The sequence below is a fragment of the Metopolophium dirhodum genome, chromosome 3 (genome assembly GCF_019925205.1).
Source record: "Metopolophium dirhodum isolate CAU chromosome 3, ASM1992520v1, whole genome shotgun sequence".
In the NCBI taxonomy this organism is placed as follows: domain Eukaryota; kingdom Metazoa; phylum Arthropoda; class Insecta; order Hemiptera; family Aphididae; genus Metopolophium; species Metopolophium dirhodum.
The window spans coordinates 28,318,773-28,340,743 of NC_083562.1; the positions used below are offsets into that span (position 1 = coordinate 28,318,773).

A 21,971-nucleotide genomic window follows, 5' to 3' on the forward strand; every position below is an offset into this window, starting at 1 on the left:
CACATATATTCACCCGTTCACCGTGATAAAGCAAATTTTGATTTTCCTATTGCTTATTACTTACGAGTTACGATTAGGTAATTATACTGTTCACTGCATGTCTGCTTTTGCTGACCTGCGACGGCTTAGTTCTTTTTTATTCTAATATTTTTAATACAATTTAAATTTCTGTAATTTTTTTGTTTTAAAATATTTTCAATATTACTAAAACAATGTCTGGAGCAACTGCATTGTTTGGAAATACTGCTGGTAGAAATCAGTCAAAAAATCTTGTAGAGTTTAAAGCTGGGAAAATGAACATGAGAGGTAAAATGGTGTACCCTGACAAAAGAAAGGGATTATTATACATTCATCAATCAGATGACTCTTTGATTCATTTCTGCTGGAAAGATCGTTCATCAGGTGTTGTTGAAGATGTAAGTTGTTACTTTTTACTCCTAAATTGTTAAATTGCTGTTTTTTATTTTAAATGCTGCCTATCTATGTATTATTGTATAGAAATACACTTATTACTTGGTATACCTAATATAGCTTACAATTATAATAGTATTAATTATGAGAAGTATTCATTGTCAATTGTCATTCCTAAATATTTATTTTAGGTTATGTTTAAATATCTTCATCTATTTTTCCTAATCATCTTAAATAAATTAAAATTATTGAATACAATTTTAAACTAACTTACCTATATAGTTCTGCTGATTATGATAATTGTTTTGAAAAGACTAGTACCTTTGGCCCCACCCTTTTCACATTTGGATACAGGTACATAATATTGTCTATTCATTATTTAAACTGTTCTTTCTTGTTTATATTAGTCAATTTACTAAAAAATGCAATATTTTATATATTTTTGATTAATCACTTTTTAAATTATAATTTAATGTAACTCTTAAATATACTAATGTTGAAACCAGGTTATTATTATTAATACCATTACAAAAAAGAATATCACCTAAAATTTAATTTTCCAATAAATATGTGTGTGTTTTTTTTTTGCAATGTTATTACAAATAGTTACTTTTGTGGAAAAATATCTATATTAATTAGATCTCGATATATTTCAAATATTAAATGATATTTATTTTATTCAAACATGCTTTTATGATTAAGTAAAAATTAGTTCCATTACTTAAATAATAAAAATTATTCAACTGAAATTAAATTATAGGATTTAATAATTTTCCCCGATGATTGCGAGTTTAAGTTTGTACCACAATGTACTACTGGAAGAGTTTATGTGCTGAAATTCAAGTCATCAAACAAAAAGTCATTTTTTTGGCTACAGGTTATATATTTTTATATTATCAATAATAATTGTTTATATTTTATTTATCATTTATAGTATGTTTTTATGTTTATAGGAAGCAAAAACTGACAAAGACGATGAAAACTGTCGCCGTATCAATGATGTCATGAACAACCCTCCAGCACCTGGTTCAAATCGTAGTGGTGGCACTACCCCTGGTTTGTTTACCAGTCTTAATTAATATATCTCATTTTTATTCATATAAAAATTTAACAATTAACTTTTATTTTGTTATATCTACTTATTCTTAATAAATAATAAAAATGTAGTTACCTATGTAAAAATGCAAAATTATGCCCTTTAAATAATGATAAAACATTTACTAATTCTATATATATATATATAAATGAAAGCCCAATCTGTATATAAGAGGAATATAAAGCGATGGTTTAATATTATATAAATGTATATAACATAACAATTATCTAGATTGTCTCACTGTGTTTCTGCTTGTTCATACCCGCAATTCTGACTGTATATTATTCTCTTCTACCTTTTCTCCTGCCTATCTATTTGAGCACTTAATTAAAACTAGTATTTTAACTTTCAAAATATTTACATAAATTGGATATCTCATATTATTAAAAAATATCCAAAAATAGTTATTTTTGTTTTGATCTAAGTTACACCAAAAATACTTATTGTGGTTCTTCAATACCATATTTCTAAATTATTACTCAGAAATGAAGTTATTAACGAGGACAGATATGGTGAGACACTGTATACTAACTTAAATATATATTATAATGTAACCTATTTATTTAGATGGTGATTTGCAAAATTTACTAAGCAATATGTCTCAACAACAATTAATGCAGTTGTTTGGGGGAGTTGGTCAAATTGGGGGCTTATCATCTTTGCTTGGTACAATGAGGTAAATATTAAACAAAAGTATGTGAACATAATATTTAAAGAGTAATATTTTACTTAGATCTAGTCAAACAGGGCGCTCATCATCATCAACTCATTCATCTAGTGCTCAACCTGCAAATACCAGCACCACTACAAATACAAGCAGTGGCAGTAATCGAACAACTACCACTAGTAGTTCTCCTCCTCCTACAAATAGTGTTACCACAGGATCTACAGGTGATAAATGAAAAATAATTTTATATATTTTATAATACAATTATCAAGCTAAATTAATAATTTTTAGAAAGTCAAGAACAAAGAGCTACTGGCATACAACTGAGAGACCTTCAATCTATGTTATCTGGATTGACTGGTGGTCAAGGAACAACTGAAAAACCACCAGGTCATAAAACAAATTTCTTTTATTTATTAATCAGTTTTATACTTTGTAATCAATATTAATTTTCCTCATTTTAAAATACAGTTGATCTATCAGCTGCTATGGATATGGAAAATTTACAAAGTGTTATCGAAAATACAAGTGCATTGAGTCAGTTAGCACAACATTTACCAACATCAGAAAGTACTTCAGATTCAACACCAACAAGTCAAACAACACCTGATAATTTGAAAGACACAATTACTTCCCCACAGTTTAGACAAGTAAGTTCTTAAAATATAATAAAAGATTAAATGTGGTCATGGGCGAAGCTAGGAGGGGTGCTAAGCTATCCAAGATATACAATTAGCCATCCTCCCCCGAACTCCCTATGTTTATTTTGTAGGGATATAGGCACTTTTTTTTTTTTAAACAAGAGAATTGTACAATCTGTAATTTAAAGGTTTACAATAAGCACAAGTGATAAAAGAATAATATAGGAAAGACGAAATAATAGGGTAATAACAAACGGGTTGATAATTAAGATTATTTACAACAATTCAGACAGGGGGCATGAGAGAAGAGACCATCCATTGATGGGACTTTGTGGCATGTGTTAATAGGCACTTTTAATATATTTATAATTTCATAAGATATATAATTATATATTTATTTAATATTGGTGTAACTATATATGAGAAGGTACGCCTAATAAATTTAATTTTTTGAGATATTTTGATATTAACAATATTCACATAATGGTAACAATAATTATAACATAGGAAATCGTTATATTTACAATCATGAATGTTTCATAATGTTTGTGCTCATTAGATGAAAAATTGAAAACAGTAATAACATTATTTGGATCCATACAAATATTTATCATAATTTATTTATTTATATAACTAAGTGATAGATGCACCATGTACAAAGATGTTAAGCTTTGGCTGTAGTGTTGTACACTATTGTGAGTTATAATAACATAACATATTATTATATAATAATTAATAATAACAAAACAGATACTAAATTATTTTATATTTCGCTGAATGTTGAGACTGGAGTAAAGTAAAAGTAGTAATACCTTTTAGATTCTAAGCGATGAATGTATTGGTTTTACAAGGATGTGTGTTTTCTTATTTTAGTATCTTGTCATTACTTTTTGGAACAGTAAAAATGTTTTGATTTTAATTTTGAGAGTTGATAGTATCTATTTACTTAGGGGGGGGGGGGAGGGGAGGAGCTGAGCAAGTGGGTACCGTTCTGCAGTATATTTTATGATATTGTTGCTAATAAAGTAATTTATTTTACTATTAAACATAAGTGATATAGTAGGTTGAATTAATTTTGGGGAACAAATTGTGTGTATAAAATATATTATAATATATTTGTTTAAATTTTTAAAACAATTTGAACATTTTCGTGATTTTTATGAATTTTGTCAGCATTTTAACTTTAAATGATAATAAAAAAAAAGTCCTGCCTATGTATAATATATTTTTGAATTGCAATTGTAACAACTTCTGAGGAACCTTGTATTACATTTTTAGCTTTTTAACCTAGCAAAATTTTATTTGTCTATACTTATAGAAAATTAATATTTTATGAAATATTTTTCCATGTTAGAGAAATTACCAAATAAATATAAGTTTTTTGACCGAGCTAAAAATTATTTATCAACAATAATTTAAAAACAATTTGAAAACTTCTCATACCTTTAAATAGCTCTAAAAAGATTCAAAATATTTTGAAAACATTATAATGTATGGTAACTGGTCTTATAAACATTAGTAAAAGTAAATAGTATATAGTGTTACTAAATTGTATATTGTATAAGAATTATATAAATAAACGGGTAAATAAACATAGGCGCAACTAAGCGGGTGGGGGGGGGGGGGGGGGCTTGGGTAGGTCTACTTTTTACACTGCATATTTTTAGTGCATAAAACATTTTGCTTTTTTAGTTTTTATAAATATATTATTATAAATATTTCATTTTTAGGCTGTGAGTATGTTTAGTAATGCTTTACAGACTGGGCAACTAGGATCTGTGGTTCAACAGTTTGATTTAGGAGAAGAAGCAGTAAGTGCAGCTAATCAAGGAAACATGGAAGAATTTGTACGAGCTCTTCAACAAGCAAATATTAGTGCTGAAGAGTCAGATGATGCTTGTCCAATAAACCCAGAAAAACGCAAAAAACCAGACAATGATGATATTGGGTCAAAGTAATACTAATACTAATATTTTATGATTTATTTTGAATGAAGATAAATTTAGGCATTTATTACAGTTTTCTTATTCAATTAAATTTATAATATACTTATAATAAATAAACAATAAAAATTAATCCAGATAATTTATTGTTATCATAATTTTCAATCATTAAAAAAATGTTTCAAATCCTCAGATATAAACTTGTCATTTTATTCTCCAGTCATCATTTCCATAAACTCTGAAAATGAAAAGTGATTTCAAGGTAAGTATTAAACAATACTTTATAGCTTATAGTATTTATATTTACCATCAAAGTCAACTGTGCCTGAACCATCTGTATCAATCTCAGCAATGATGCCATCTAAGTCTTCTGGACCTAATTTGTCATCTAATGCTGCTAATATTTCTCTTAGTGTAGCAGTAGTAATGTATCCATTACCTTCACGGTCATAAAGTCGGAAAGCTTCTTTTAGTTCTTCTTGCATAGCTTCAGCATCATCTTCTTCAAGAAAATGTGCAGCGATTTCACAAAACCCATCAAAGTTAACTTTTCCTGTTGCTATAATAAAATATAATAGGTATTATATATAAATTCTTATTGTGACAGTTCTAAATAATAGTTTACCATCTGGATCAACTTCTTCTATAAGTTCGTTTAATTCTGAATCATCGAATAATTGACCCATAGTATTTAATATGGTACTAATTTTTAATGTGTCAATAAAACCAGATTTAGAAGTGTCGAACATTTGAAACGCCTTTCGCATGACTTTAAAACAAATAAGATTATTGACTTTTAAAGTAGTTATTGTTTTATAGCCAAAACATTAATTAATACAAATAAGTCAAGAATGGTGTTTTATAATGTCTTATTATTTATGACTTAGTTATAATCAAATAATTTAATATGTTACACCTGAAGAATACATCATTCTAAATGAAGTAGGTATATGATTTGTCTACACTGAAGTCTGTTTATAACATGATCTGCAAAGGTTTTTAATTTGTATGAAAATAGCCTGCTTTGGCTATAAACATAAACAGCATTTTTGATCAAGTTTCATCCATGAAATATTGGGCATTTTAAGCTATAGAATAGACAATATAAGTATTTTGAGGTATAAATAGTGTGGTACATTTGAAGGTTAACTTCCAAACTTTAATTATTTGTAAAAATCAATAATTAATAGGTACATATGAAATGTATTCAAATTGTACGTGACTAGTATTTGTCATGGGAGCCCGTGACTCAGAAGAAGAAAAAATTAATGATAACAAATTCTAAATTAATTTAATTTAAACGTAAAGTATTTAATTTAAATATTTTATGCATAATTATTTTTAAATTTGTTGCCTTAATAAGGTGATTGATGTATTTTATAAAATGATTAATTTGTACAATAGAATAAAAAATTTGTTTTGTTGTTCATGCGCGGAAAAAACATTTAAATTTTCAAGAAAAGGTTTATTTAAATCTTTTTGCAGTAAAAAACATCATGTTAAAAAAATATTTGTTACCTTTACCGTTGAACGGATTAACACTACATTGTATAAAACTATAAACCAGAGGTATTCAAACTTTTTCATTCCACGGCTCCTTCGTCTCTTCACAACATTATGGTTGTTCTTAAATTAGTTAGAAAGAATTTAGAACACAAAATAATATGTTTTTTATAATTATTTATAGACTATAGTAAATACTAAATACACATATTATTAAATAATATTCATATTATGAGTTATATAAATATTATTTTTGAAATGAAATTTTTTTTAATGTTTTCTGCATATTTTTAACAAAACAAATTTTTGTTGAAATTATACCTTGCCCCGTTTTTGAGTTTGAATTTAAATTACTTAAGTTTTTTTTTTTAACCAACTTACATTCATTTTTTTCTATTTTAAAAATTGACTTATTGAGGTAAAGTTTCGTTTTATGCATGTTGTATTTGTTATATGTTATATTGTATAAGTTATTAATCAAAATTATACTATACGCACAAGACATTTTATTTAATAATTTGGCGAAAATAATGTAAATGTGCTTTACTTACGATACAAAACGGGTCCACACCTGAATTTTCAAAAATAACACAAAATTACACGGACAATTGAAGAATTGTTGTAGATATACTGTTAAAACCTACGATAAATATTACAACATGCATAAATCAAAATTTTAACTCACTCTTAATAAGTCAATTATTAAGAATGAAAAAAACTTTACAAGTCAAAGTAAAGGAATTCAAACTCAAACTATAATAGGGGGAACTATTAAAAAAAAATTTAATTGTTGCACGTGCGCGTCAACCATTTTAAAAAAATAGTTGTTATATTAAGACCTTTATGCATTAAAAAAACATCCAAATAAAATTCTGCATCGTGCGTTCGAAATATTACGTGTTACCTTTATCGTTGAACATACCTATACGTACTGTATACGTGTATAATAAACGATTTAAATGTTCTTAGGTACAATGATGGTTACTTGGAATTTTATACTTACTTGACTATGACTTATTAGTAATTAGGTACCTGCATCTTGATAGTCGTAAAGCAAGGTTGCTCAAACCCAGGCGTAAAGTACTTTATCCACCCTCCCACCACCAAAAAAAAAAAATTATTCCAGTGTTGCATTAATAAGTAAAAAATGAAAATATCCTTACATTTTTAATATAATTTATAATTATTGTTAGTTATACACAATTATTAATTACACTCAATTATTGTAAATACGCGGCGTTTCTGTTGTCCAACCCAGTCTCGTTTAAAATCAATAGAAAATTAGCGATTCGCGTTTTCTTTTTCCGGACACATTTTTTGGCTTGGTTATAAACGTGACGGATTGCAACCATTATGTATATAGCGTTATATACTATAATGTATTGTAATTTATAAAATATTTGGAACGTGGAAAATCCTATGTATTTGCCTAAGTCATCATTTTCCTGGTAATGTATGTTTCTATAATTTTGTGTGTAAGTATAACATAATATATATTTTATTAATTGTATTCTATTGAATATAATGTATTTATAGTAAGTATTTGCATTTAAGTTAGGTACTTAGGTGAAAAAAACTTTATACTACCACCACCTATCCAGTGAACTATAATTATTTTGATTTTGAAAATGTACAATTAAATTAGGTAGGTAACCTACCTAGGTCCTAGTTTAAAAATGATAACGTTTAGAATTTTCTAGTTTCTAATATAAAATAATATAATAGGAGGTATCTAGTAAAAAAAAACGATGAATCGTGATACACTCTTTCGTCCTAAATAATTGAATAACTAAATTAATAATATTGTGAATAATTTTTGATGTTTAATAACTACCTATAACAATTAACTAGTAATATTTATAGTCATCTTTAGGTACCTCAAAAACAGCTATGAATTACCTATGTTCTTATCAAAATATTATAATAATATAGGATATAACTTTAAAAAATATTATTGCCGTTTAAACAAACTAATATAATTTTTATAATTATACGAAACTAAAAACAGTAAAAATAAAAAGTATAATTTTTTAAGTAGCTATTCACAAATAATTTTTTTAATAACCTGTATAAATTATGCCAATTTAAATTTGTAAATGCACACATTTTAAAATTTAGTATAGGTAATATTTTTATCTTTATATTTTTAAAATGTGAATAATAGTTAGGTCTTTACACTAATAAAAAAAGAAGCACATTTTGTTATCTTTTGGTTGTACATAAAATATTTTTTTAGTTTTTATAGATAATTAAAATTTAAACTCGACATATATGTTCAACAAGTACACTATATAGTAATATATTATACTATGTTTCTAATAGAGTAAGCTTATACTCGTTTAAATTGAACAATCAATTATTTAATTTTATACTTACTGGCTACTTTTTGGTCATCTTCGTCCTGTAACATAATACGTAATAATACGTTTTCAATATATCTATATTATAAGCATCAATATAATTTGTCTTGGTTATATATTTTACATAGGTATCTATCACACTTACCATTTTGGTTTCTGTCCGTGGTGTCAGCATATAGTGATGCTCGTGAGGTTTGTAGTCCGAATCCCTAGGTAAATAGCTGTTTGTTGCTTGAGTTCTTATTGGAGGGGAAAGCATAGAAGACCCATGAAAGAAATATGGTAAAAATAGATAGGCATTCCGCTGGCCTATTCTTACACCTCTACGAATATGAAATTTATGATATCACTCTGCCATACTAGTGAAGAAAATGCTTAACGCTAATTTACACATCACAAAAGATTCTCAAAGAACTTGATCATTTCAAGCGAGTAATGACAGAAATTCTTTCGTTTAACATTAAATTAATTTTATTTAATGCATTCATAACATTTCATTATTTCAACAAAAACGACCGGTTAGAGTTCAAAAGTAATTTTCCGTTCAGTTAGTTTTTAATATACTTGAAAAAAATAGACTCATTATGCATACTTCATATATTTTAATTTTAATTTACTTATGAGTTCACACATGACGAGCTGATATAAATAATAGTAGATAGGTACTATAGGAATAGATACATTTGGAAATGTTGTCATACAGGTATCGTTTAAACGAACCATATCGTGCAAATCATGAAAATAGCTAATGAGCCATAACTAAACACTATCCTAACGCCCACTACTAAACATATTTTTGTACTACAATATAAATAAGCCTTATTATATTTTAGCCTCGCTGTGTGCTATAAATGTGTTGATGACAACTTATTTAGGAAATTGATTATAAAACTGACGTTATTTACCTATTGTATTTGCAGCTATGTATTAATTTAGTACATTTTTTTAATTTCCATCGATTTTACTGTAATCTATTACTAAAACATCCATCTATATACTATAATATTTATATTAGCTATACAATATTACCTAACGTTCTTCCTACATCTGTACAGACTATAGTTAGTGTTTGTACATGATGACTTATTTATTTTCAAAATTATCGTGTTCAAGTTTTAAAAATGTGTGATTCGATTGTTAGAGAAAATGAGAATGGTTTTTTTTGTAATTCTTTGTAAAACAGGGGAATTTGGTTTCGCAAAATAATACGAAACCAAACATATTACATAATAAAGTTGGTAGCAAAGTTATTGGTTTTTTGGTAATTTGGTTTTGAAAATTTTTACGCAAAATTGGTTTTTGATAAAATTTATTTTGTTTTTTATTGTAGGCAACTCTAAAAAAATGACCATAGATACATGACAATTTCACTGAATATACACGTTTATATTGACAATTCTATACACCATAAAATTTTCAAAATATTTTGACAAATATTGAACTATTATTATACATATATTATGACGTTTTCGATTATTATTAGTTTTATTTAAATTAAGGTCAATATTTTATAAAAAATGTTCATTCAGTCAAAAACCTTGAAAATTTAATACAAGGTTTCCTCGTAAGTTGTTGTTAGTGTAAATGAAAAAATTTGAGCGTAAATCCACAATTTTTTATGATTGTCTAAAGTTCAAATTTTTACGAAATTTACAAATTTTTAGATTCTGAGCGAAGCTATGAATGTATTGATTTTACAATGATGTGTGTTTTTTTTAATTTTTTTTTGTGCCTGTCATCACCTTTTAGGACAGTAAAAATGATTGGATTTTCTTCAACAGTAACTTTTCTGATAGGAAAGTGAATCTAGTTGGTACCAAATTTCCCAGTAATTTTCAAAAGCGACATGAAAAACAAAAGAAAAATTAAGGAAAAACGGGAATTTTTACGCAAAATCTGTTTTCGAGAAAATCGATTTTGGTTTTTGGTGCAACTCTAAAACAAATGACCGTAGGTACGTGAAATTTTGACTGAATGTTTATATTAGCATTTTCTATACACCATAACATTTTCCACATAATTTGACTTATTTTGAGCTATTTACGGACATTTTCAGTTTCCATTTTTTTTTAGTTTTTTTTTCTACATATATCAATAAAATGTTATTTGTTGGGTAAAAAAGCTTGAAAATTGAATACAAGGCTTCTACTTTATTGTTACAATGACATTCAAAAAATATTAAAAATCCTTAATCACAGTTTTTATTTATAAGCATTTAAAGTTAAAATATCGACAAAATACGAAAAAATCACGAAAATCAGCAAATTATTTTGAGTTGAGAATTCATAAAAATTTTTTTTTTTCAATCTAAGATTTGAAAATGTAATATAAGATTATCCATAAGTTTATCTAGCGTTTGAAATTTATATTTTTACAACATTTCATATTCACTCGATTTCTCGTTTAACGATTTTCTTATTTTGTTGTAATTAAAATAGATACTTGAAAATTTCACTGAATGTTTATATTAGTATTTTCTATACACGATAATTTATTATTTTTGAGCTGTTTACGGACATTGTAAGTTCTCAATTTATTTAGTTTTTTTTTCAATGAAAATCAATAAAATTTTATTTGTTGGGTAAAAAAGCGTGAAAATTGTATGCAAGGCTCCTGATATATGGTTACAATAGCAGTTGAAAAATATTTAAAATACATAGGCACAATTTTTTTTATAAGTATTTAAAGTTCAAATTTTGACAAAATTTATGAAATTTATAGTTTAATAATTATTTTGTAGTTAAAAATTTATAAAATGTTCAACTTTTATGGCTAAGGATTGAAAGTTTAAAACAAGGCTCCACGTAAATAGGTTATTTATAAATTACTTTACTCACAAGAATATCATCAAATATACTTGGTAATATCATGACTGACCGTTTTCGCTCAGAATCGTTTTTCTTATACAATGATATTATATCATTGAATTAAAATTTAACACCTTCCATTACAATGATCCACTTGTAACCTACTGTATAGCAGAGTGACATCCACTTACCCACCTTTTTTGAGTTAAAAATTCATAAAAATGTGTATTTAAATATCTAAGATTTTAAAATGTCATACAAGATTCCTCATAAGTTTGTCTACCGAAAAGTAGGTACTTGAAATGTACACCACATATTTATTTATAAGCTCCACCAAACATCATAATTTCCTACATTTTGTTTTAAGCTTATTCAATATTATAGAAGTAAGGCTTTTTAGCCCCCCCCCTCAAATTCCAAACCCTATTTGCGCCTATGACGCCGCTATACAACCTACTTAGTATAAGGTTGTAAATATAAAAAAATATATAATTAGGTAGGTTAGGTTAGGTTATGTATACTTATAGTATCATTAGCACTGCAGTATAGGTATAAATATATTTAGGTATCTATCTATCGTATTTGTCTAGGTGGGTTGATCAATAAATTATAATGGACAATGGTTGGTGTAAATATAAGTAGATATTTTAATTGTACTTATAGGCACATAATTATATTATCAATCAAAATGTTTTCATTTTATAAATTCATAAAATAATGTTTGACATTTCAATACTTACAGTGATATTTTATCAAACAAAATATTTACTTATAGTTCGTAATTAGTATAAAAAACATCTTATCTTATTGGCTTCGTCATTAACATGTTTTATAGCGATATTTAACTCATACTTAATTTAAAAAAATAAGTTTGTATGGTGCCAAGTGGCAGCAATATAATAATGCGTATATGCTTTCCGATGATTGATTCGTTATTTATTCATTTATTGTACAGTAGGTATATCTAAGTATTATCGATGACAATTTGGCTCAGTTCTTAAAATGTATGATCTCATCAGGCAACAGTATGTAACACGCCCGGCGCTCGTGACAAATCTAACAGCTAATTTACAAACCGTTGAAAAATATTTTTAAATTCTCCCGTGACCACACCTATCAGAGAAATATGTTTGTGGGTCGACTACTTGGATTGTTTCCATGTATTGTTTTTAAAATCTGTTTGTTGTCCATCACTCCATCGTGCCCTAGTCCTAAACATACAATTCAGTTTTCACGGTCCAAAATGTTTTTATACCCCAATATTCGTTATATTTATTAATAAATATATAGGTATGTTCATAATATTATTATTACCAATACCGTAATTTTATTTATATTTAGTGTTTAGTCATCACTCAACACTCACCATTATTTCCATTCAGGGCTGCAGTATTTGAACATTTTGCGACACGGGGCAACATATTTTGTCACCCTCCCCCCACTAAAAAATAGTTATTTCTTAAAATGTAAGGTATAACTACTAATTTGTGGCATAAATCGAATCTGTTGTTAGTTAATAGTTATTACTGTGTTCACACCTCGCGTACTATAATATATTGGTTAATGATATTATTTAACTATAAATATACCAACTAAAGTTTACAAACAAAGAATAACGAATAAAGAAAAATATACTTGTGTTGAATAAAAAAAAGAAACTTAGTTATAAAATAAATTCCCCAAAAAAATTGTTGGTTCGACAATTTTCTAAAAAATTAGTGATATCACAACAAAAACACTTCGTCGAAACTTAAATAAAAAAGGAAGTATATTTCAATTATTTTTGAATAATTAAATAACATACTTGCATATAGAAAAGATTGTAATATAATAAGACCTGATATTCTTAAATGTTATATTAGGTATATTATATTATTATATAATTGTTTTAATAGCAGGGTAGCCCTTGCCCAATTTTTTATGAATTAAAAAATCATGGCAGAATGGTATAGAAAATGCAAATATAAACATTTAGTGAAATTTTAATGTATCTACAGTTATTCGTTTATAGAGTTACATCAAAAACCAAAATAAATTATGCGTAAAAATTCCCGTTTTTCCTTAATTTTTCTTTTGTTTTTACGCTTTTGAAAACTCCTTGGACATTTTTACTTTTCACCCCCCAAAATCCAAAGTACCAACTACATTCACTTTCCTATCAGAAAATATACTGTTGAAGAAAATCTAAACACTTTTAAAAGGTAATGACAGACAAAAAAAAAATTGCAAATTTAAAAATTTAAAAAAAAATACATCATTGTAAAATTAATACAATCATCGCTCCGCTCAGAATCTTAAATGGTAGAACGCCCGTAATACGACGTCAATTTTTTCCAATGAAACCTAAAAATAAATCTAAAATTACTTACGTTGGACCCGACGAGAACTATGGGAACATCTCGAATAATTTAACACACTTAACAATAGAAGAAAAAAAATTTAAAAATATTTTTATAAAAAAGCTACAACTTGATAAAAATAAAATTCTTGAATTTAGAAAAAAGAACAGTAAGACAAAAGTACAAAACCAATGTAAAGAGTGGCATTTAGAAAGAAAAAGAAAGTTTGTTTTAATTATTGTATTATATAAAACCATATTTGTATTTGCATAAATGTGTTTATAAATTAATAAATTATAAATCTAATTTCTTTAAACTTTATATAAATATAGGTTACCAGCGTCTGTATTCGGTAAAATAATATGTAAATTGCGTGAAACCACGAAACAATGTAGCCAAGGAATTATTGTTTGGGGCTATTACCGGCAATGCTAGCTGCTGCCACCAGTTATATGGAATCCAGCACGATGAAAGGCCAAAGAACAGTTAGAAAAAGTTATAGGGAAAAATATAAAAAATGCAGGCATGATAGTAGATCAAGGTCTATCATTTTGTGCAGCATCTCCTGATGGTCTTGTGGAAAATAATGATTTAGTTCAGGGATCGGCAACTGGCGGACCGCGGTCCGGATCCGGACCGCGGAAGGCAAGACTATGGACCCTGTCAAAACATTGTACTTCATCTTCATTATGTTATTTTCTGTAATAGTATTATTATTAATACAGACATTTATTTTATTTAATTTATCAAACTCAGATTATAGTTATATCATAATTCACTGAAAAATATTTTATCGGGCAGGTAATAATCGGTTTTATTACAATGTTATCGGCCGACGGCCGAGTCGCAACAATACCAAATATTTCGATTTTCTAAGAACTCCGAAGAACCGACGGCGTAAAATTATATTTATTGCTTATCGTTAACTAAATCGTTAACTATTTAGTTTTAGTACGTGTACATTCGCCGGTGGATACAGTGCGTGTTTCGTTTTATATTATTCGTTCAATATGTTGAGTAAAAAACGCAAAATCGACAGCGAAAATAGGAAGTTTATGAACGAGTGGACTGAACTATATTGTTTTATATTGCCTGAAAGGGTTGGAGCCATTCCAGTCTGTTTAATTTGCAATTCAACTGTCGCTATTATTAAAAGTGGAAATTTAAAACGGCATTATGAAACTACTCATAAAGATTTTCATACAAAATTTCCTCCAGGCAGTGAAGTGCGTAAAAATAAGCTCCATGCATGTATGTTATCTTACAAAAATAGTACGACTACACTTATACGGTGTATGAGTGAACAAGAGAAATCAACTGAAGCAGCGTTGCGTGTGTGCTGGGTTCTTAATAAGCACCAAAAACCGTTTTCCGATTCCGAAATAGTAAAAGAGTGTATGTTGGAAGTGGCCACTGCACTTTTTCAAGAAAATAAAAAAATCGTTACCTCTATCCAAGATATTCCTTTGTCGGCAAGGAGTAACACAAGAAGGACAGAAATGTTGGCAGCCGAAAACAAAAAAAGCTTATTTGAACTTTTACATAAGTCACCGTGCTACTGCATTGCGCTTGATGAATCTTGTGACTTAGTTGATTCTGAACAAATGTCAATTTTCGTGCGATTCTTTGACATTGAAAATAAAGTGTTTAGAGAAGATAGCAATATTGACATTTGAAGGCAAGACTCGTGGAGAAGATTTATTTAAGAGTTTTGATGACTTCATGAAAAAATCGGATTTGAGTTATGATAAAATTGTGTCAATTTCCACTGATGGAGCTCCAGCGATGATGGGAAAAGAAAAAGGATTGTTAAAAAGAATCCGGGATAATAATTCCGGGATATTAACTTATCAATGCATAATTCACCAAACATCACTTTGTAGTAAACTCAGTGCTACACTGAAAGACGTTATGGACGGTTTGATCAAGTTAATCAATTTTATCAGGTCGCGTTCTTCTCTTCAACACAGACAGTTCAAAGAGTTCCTGTGTCAATGTGATTCGGCTTATTCAGATTTACTACAACACAATCATGTTCGTTGGCTCAGTAAAGGTCGAGTAGTTGAACGTTTTTGGAAGATTAAAGAAGTAAAAACATTCCTAAAAAATGTAGATACTGAAGAAGCAAAGAAACATTCGGATTTCTTAGAAAACAATCGAAATATAGTTGCAATGGCTTTCTTAAATGACATTTTGAAGTATTTAAATACGCTTAATGTCGAATTACAAGGAGAAGGGAAATTAATATGTGATTTAATACAAAGTGTGTCTGCTTTCCGTCGCAAACTAAATATATTTAAAGGCGACATTGAACAAAAAAAATTCATTCACTTTCCCACAATATTTGAATGCAAAAATCATTCAGAAATTATAAACATCGAAACATTTTTAAGTTTTTTGTCAGATCTTATGAAGGAATTCGATGCTAGATTCAAAGACTTTTCTGAAATAGGAAAACTATCACAATTCTTAAAAACCCCTTACGATGTTCTCCCAGACGGAGAATGGACTGATGTAGCTGAAAAATTATTTAATCTTTCAAAGTCAAAACTCCAAATGGAAATAATAGACTTACAGGAAGATGTTTCCTTGAAGCAGTACAGAAGTGCGTCAACTGAAGAATTCTGGGCTAAAGATGCCATTGACAAGTATTCAAACTGTAAGCAACTGGCAATCAACTTGGCTACGATGTTTGGTTCGACATACATTTGTGAGGCATCGTTTTCAAAAATTAATTTTTTGAAAAACAAATATCGGACAAAATTAACAGACTCTCACCTTGAGGACACATTGCGCATAAGCTGTTCTCCACGAGTTCCCGATTTCAAAAAGCTGGCTAAGGAAAATAAATGCAATTTTTCGCATTAAATAATTTACTGTAATAAATATATTTTTTTTCATACTTTTAATTTTGTAATTATTAATATAAATTAATTGTAATAACTGAATAATTATTTTTATTTTTATACTGCTATTTTTAATATATAAAGATTTGAAAAAGATTTTTTTCACTGGACCTCATTGATTTATTATTTTAATCTTTAGGACTCCAATAGAAATTACTTGCCGACCCCTGATTTAGTTGAAACAAAGTGTCCAGCATCAGCAAAAAGTATGAGTCAAAAGACGGAATCGCTACGAAAAAAAAAAAATATTGTGAAATAAAATATGGACAGCTGTATCTCAAACGTAATCACAACTACAGAAGTACAGATACCATTACCAAGTACAAACGGGCAATTGCATATTTCGAGTAAATTATATACTGCTATTTTTGTATTTATAGACGCCTAAAGGTTTGTGGATATATTTTATGTATAACTACTCATTACAAAGATGTATAATTTGTAAATAATTAATTATGTATATTTATATAGGTTTGATGTTTAAAAAAATACGTGACGACAGTTTTTGGGAAAACAAAATGAAAATGAAATTAAAAATATTTTATTTAGAAAACATGTTGCCTCAACTACTTGTTGAATAAATTAACTAATTATTATTATAATATACCTATTCAATCTTATTTTATTATGGTTGTTTGTAAATGATTTGTGATCAAAAATAAATACAACAAATTAATATAATTATCAATATTAATTATTTATATTTTATTTTATGTAAATTGATTTTTCATTTATTATTAATTTTTTTTATAATGCGGCTCGCGGGTATGATACGACTATATTATTATGAATGAATATTAATAGTTATATAGAAAAATAATAATATACCTTTTTTCGACGAGTCCTCATGCTGCATCATGTGGGGCTAACAAAACTATTTATTTAAAATTCCCTATAGGAGGATTATATCTAAATCAATAAATTTTTTTTTTGGGGGGGGGCTAAATCTTAGGCAGGGGGGGTTAAGCCCTTCCTAGTGTGGTTTATTTTGATTACTATTGTAAATCAGGGAATTCAAATGTCGTCGCGAATAATGTGATAACGGATTTCACACACTAATATGTTAATTTCCTTCTCACACATATTAACACAAGTCAAAATGTACATGTAATATGAAATGCCTAAGCATTACTCCTTAAAATATGGTATGCCCCCTTAAATAGTGATTCCTAGGAGCTTATAATAATTATGGAATATATTAAGAATATTATTTCTAAGGCAGCCATGGCATGTTGGCTTCGCAGCTCTATTCAGTGGTATATATCATAAAACAAATCTCCTCTTTAACGATATTTTAATAAATTAATAATACAAATTGAAGCAAAAAATTGGGGTGAGCTTCCATGGTGAATCACCCTGTATGGCTATATTTCTATCACACACCCAGTGAACACCGGCTAATGGCTATCTGCTTCATATAGTAATGTTAGATCAGAATACATCTATACAATTGTAGCACCAGTGATAATTTTTACTATAAGAAATCAATTGTTCAAAAATATAGATAACTTTTTGTGTTAAAATGTATATGCATTATTAATTAATATTCAAATACCTATGCAAAAATAAAACCAACAATGCCTTGATCTAACATTTTGGCCAGTTTTAATTGGAAGGGAGAAAATTAAAAATTTGATATATTTATGAATTAATAGTTTAAGGTGGTACATTAGGGAACACTGAGAACAAAAATACATTTATGATAAATAAGGATTTATGCTTGGTTGCTCCAATTTTTATTCTGTTAATCTGCAATATCCTCTATTCAATTTCCATTCCAGATATTTAAAATAAATTGCAAGGTTACTTGTATACAGTGGAGGGGGGAACTGCCACCCAACCACTTCTTCAAAATCACCCCTTTTTTGTTGTTGCTATTTGCATGGATAATTTTAATCTGTTTATAAGACATTAATTGTAAAAAATAGATTTTTTATCATTTATTTGAAAATTGACTTGTTATTACTTATTAGTTTTGTATTATTAAAAATGAAAAGCAAATTTAACTTTTATGAAATATGTAAATTACATAAAAGTATTGCTAGATTTTTTCAATATTCAATTATGTATCTTTACATCTTGGTTACACTACTGCTTGTACAAAATTCTGTTGTGATTTTACCAGTAAAAACTTAAAATCCAAAATATTGAGCCTGCCCCGATAACTTTTAATATAATTAAGCTATTAAGATTATGAATAAGTTGCTGCGACTAATACTTATTCCTTTATAATATGTGAATACAAAATTAACCATTCAAACAAAATACATAATCATAATATTTATATTATAATTCAAAAGTAAAAAAAAAACATCAGTACATCACTTTTTAACATTAGAAAATAATAAATTAATATTCTTGACAATTAGGAAAAAAAAAGTAAACTAATAGCTACTAATAACACATAAATATATTGATGAATTATAAAATTTAATTTTTAATTATCTGTTTCATCATTAGATAATGCACGAGCTCTAACTAAATCCAATCGCCCTGCTTTGATCATATCATTTTCCCACTTAAGAAGTGCATTTTTATAGTTTTCATTATCTACAGCAGCTGATTCAATATATTTTGTTTTTCTATTTTCATCCAATTCTTTCCATTTACTAGCAACTGTTACCATATACGTTTGAACTGGCTCATTTCCATGATTTTTTATTTCTTCAGTTACAAACTTCAAATATGCAGTAAGAGGTTTACGAGGTTTACCTAATTCTTTTAATTCCTGAAATTAATTTATAATATTATAATAAGTGAATTCATTTTTTTTTTTTAACTTACTTTTTTTATTTTGCGTTTTGTTCTTTGTTCTATCTGCTCATATTTGACTCGAAACAGCTCATTTTTTTGGTCGACAGTCAAGCTCTCATTAAAAGCTTTTATACTGTCTTTGTATTGTTCAAGTTCTTTGTTATAAATGTCAGTCATTTTTTTCTTAGCATTACCATCAAAGTCCTTCCATGACTCACTTAGAAAACGGACAGCATCTAAAATAAAAAAATTAAATAAACCAATTAAAAATCTTAAGATTGATATACATTCAATTATTTTAATTTATTTTTTAGATTAATGTTATTGAAATTTTTTTTATTTTGTCAAAAAACTTGAAGATGTAATACAAAATAGTGACATTGTTTAATTTATTGGCATTTGCATTTCAAATTTTGATGAAACTGTATATTTGAACAAAATTTAACCATTTTATTTATTTAGTAGTAATATCATAATATTCAAACAATTGTCGAAACTTTAAACATTCTACTATTACTTAAATTAGTACACGATGCCAATTTCAAATTATTTAGATTAATTTTACTACGAGCCTACCAGGATCAATTAATCAGTTGGAAGTTTAACCTCTAATAGATCATGTATTGATAATTAGAAGGGGGATTTATTTTATTACTTACCTATGTAATTCATTTATATTTTATATTATCGATTTAATTTATTTATTTATTTAATTTCTTTTTATTTATTTATCATCAATTAGGTATACTTTAAATATAAACTTTTTTTTAGAATATGAGCTAACTAATCAATTAAAAATTAAAACTATAATATTAAAATATATTTTACTCTTAATACTAATAAAATAAATTTATCATTATTTTGGATAAGTTTGCGAGGGGAAATCCCTATCATATTGGTTCCATCATCACCATCTCAGGGCAGTGGCGGCTCCAAGGGGAGGGGGCCTCGGGCCTGTGCCCCCCCAGCTGTATTTCTAAAAAAAATTTAACTGTTAAAATATAAAATTACAAATAAAAATCATCAAAATTGTCTGAAAATTATGAATTTTTGTAACCTAAATTAACCAAATTAACCTATACCTATATATTTTTTAATTTAAATGTAATATTTTTATATAAAATGATGAACAACTAAAATTTAATTCAATGTAGAATATATAGAAAGAAAAAACGTCAAAAAAAACAATATTTTGATATAGGTATATGTAATAACAAAACGATGAAAAACAATATTTTTAACCTTCTTTTAACAGTAAAATATTCAAAGTTTTAAGTCTTAATCAAATGGGATGGGAAATAATGTATTTACATCAAATGCAATTAGTATACGAAGTCATTTAAATTTTTCAGATGCAAAAAAATCTTCACTATCCCAACCATACATTTCTAGCACGATATGGTATTTGCGATACTGTGTTAATTATTATGAATAAAATAGCTAATACGAGTCTCAACCACTATTATTTACCATATTTAAAAAAAAGCCATCAAGTTTAGTACCTAGTGTAAAATAAAAATAAAATAAAATAAATTGAAATGTTTACCTTTAAAATTTAAATTATGTTTTTCAATTACTTCTTGTCTTCTTTCTTTAAGATATTGAAAGAATGGAGGACTAGGTTTCTTTGGTTTCAAAGGTAATTGTAACTTATTTACCACTGATTTTTGAGCATATCCTATGTTATGAGATTCCAAAACAGAATTTGCACATCTGAGAAAAAATAAATTTGTATTTTATCATAAATATTAAAGAACATAAATTACAATAAAATTAATTTAAACTTTTAGGTATATTAACCTGTTGATAAACAAATTATTTGAATTGACTAATCGCCATTGATTTGTGAGAAACTGTTTGAAACCCATTTCAAGTAAATATTTAATAGTTTTTAGATATTAAGGTACGGAACACCGAAGCATGAGGGTGCGACAAAAAAAAGAATACTGATTGAAGTGAATATTAAATAAGAAATTTGAACTTTTTTTTAAATTGTTGTTATGCCGTTTTGGTGAGGAGTTGAATTAATATAATATAGTTGAGTCTTGAATTAATGATACCTATTGAACGTTTGAAAACATAAAACAATCGTCAATCATCACACAATAATACAATATCAATATCATACAATATTGAATACAAACGTATAACCTCAAAATCCATTTATTTTAAAAAATGTTATGTTGGCAACAAATTTGAAGCCGAACTCTTTAAGCATTAAGGTATAGGTTTTGTTATAAATAATTTTAGAATTTATCGTGTACGTATTGCATGCTCACCCAATTTTAATGCTAGTAAAGGATTTATTAAAATTCTGGTTTTTGGAATTTCTAAGTATATTATATCATACATGTACTCAAATACTATAGTTATTGATAAGACTATATTACTACTATATTTTCAAAAACGTGTATTTAAGTATTTTACGATGTTTAAAACTTTAAAAACTGTTTTGATGCTATATCAATAGTTATTTTTGTAATGATAATGTATAGGCAAAATTATGTCCATATACGAAAAAAAAAAAATTTCACCAAGTTTTAG

General features: G+C 27.2%; 4 protein-coding genes across 4 annotated transcripts; 2 read left to right on the top strand and 2 right to left on the bottom strand.

Annotated features, from left to right (window-relative positions):
* The first annotated feature begins 27 nt into the window (after positions 1-27).
* Positions 28-4,900, top strand: LOC132942120 (proteasomal ubiquitin receptor ADRM1 homolog). Its single transcript, XM_061010431.1, has 8 exons — positions 28-416; positions 1,172-1,288; positions 1,365-1,467; positions 2,075-2,183; positions 2,241-2,398; positions 2,466-2,564; positions 2,646-2,824; positions 4,546-4,900. Exons 1-8 carry the CDS (start codon positions 213-215, stop codon positions 4,771-4,773), a joined length of 1,197 nt encoding a protein of 398 aa, XP_060866414.1. The 5' UTR covers positions 28-212; the 3' UTR covers positions 4,774-4,900.
* On the bottom strand, positions 4,783-8,936 carry LOC132942121 (troponin C-like). Its single transcript, XM_061010432.1, is given in 6 exon segments — positions 4,783-4,996; positions 5,066-5,317; positions 5,384-5,527; positions 8,638-8,662; positions 8,767-8,885; positions 8,888-8,936. Coding segments are annotated over 6 exon segments (603 nt in total). The 5' UTR covers positions 8,922-8,936; the 3' UTR covers positions 4,783-4,967.
* Positions 8,937-15,004: 6,068 nt separating this feature from the next.
* Positions 15,005-17,225, top strand: LOC132941972 (general transcription factor II-I repeat domain-containing protein 2B-like). The gene is made up of 2 exons (XM_061010242.1): positions 15,005-17,063; positions 17,145-17,225. The coding sequence occupies exon 1, from the start codon at positions 15,490-15,492 to the stop codon at positions 16,633-16,635; it is 1,146 nt and encodes a 381-aa protein (XP_060866225.1). The 5' UTR covers positions 15,005-15,489; the 3' UTR covers positions 16,636-17,063; positions 17,145-17,225.
* A 1,713-nt stretch (positions 17,226-18,938) lies between these two features.
* LOC132940899 (transcription factor A, mitochondrial) lies at positions 18,939-21,543 on the bottom strand. Its single transcript, XM_061008701.1, has 4 exons — positions 21,228-21,543; positions 20,974-21,140; positions 19,458-19,663; positions 18,939-19,401 (listed from the first exon to the last, which is right to left on the bottom strand). Exons 1-4 carry the CDS (start codon positions 21,293-21,295, stop codon positions 19,111-19,113), a joined length of 732 nt encoding a protein of 243 aa, XP_060864684.1. The 5' UTR covers positions 21,296-21,543; the 3' UTR covers positions 18,939-19,110.
* Between the last annotated feature and the right edge of the window lie 428 nt (positions 21,544-21,971).

Excerpts from the sequence above, each read along its gene's own strand:
- LOC132942120 (XM_061010431.1), top strand. The coding sequence starts at position 213 with ATGTCTGGAGCAACTGCATTGTTTGGAAATACTGCTGGTAGAAATCAG. Across the intron at positions 2,399-2,465 it reads TGTTACCACAGGATCTACAG|AAAGTCAAGAACAAAGAGCT; the intron begins GTGATAAATGAA and ends AATAATTTTTAG. Across the intron at positions 2,825-4,545 it reads CTTCCCCACAGTTTAGACAA|GCTGTGAGTATGTTTAGTAA; the intron begins GTAAGTTCTTAA and ends TTTCATTTTTAG.
- LOC132941972 (XM_061010242.1), top strand. The coding sequence starts at position 15,490 with ATGAAAAAATCGGATTTGAGTTATGATAAAATTGTGTCAATTTCCACT.
- LOC132940899 (XM_061008701.1), bottom strand. The coding sequence starts at position 21,295 with ATGGGTTTCAAACAGTTTCTCACAAATCAATGGCGATTAGTCAATTCA. Across the intron at positions 21,141-21,227 it reads AATAATTTGTTTATCAACAG|ATGTGCAAATTCTGTTTTGG; the intron begins GTTAATATACCT and ends ATTTTTTCTCAG. Across the intron at positions 19,402-19,457 it reads CAAAACGCAAAATAAAAAAA|GAATTAAAAGAATTAGGTAA; the intron begins GTAAGTTAAAAA and ends AATTAATTTCAG.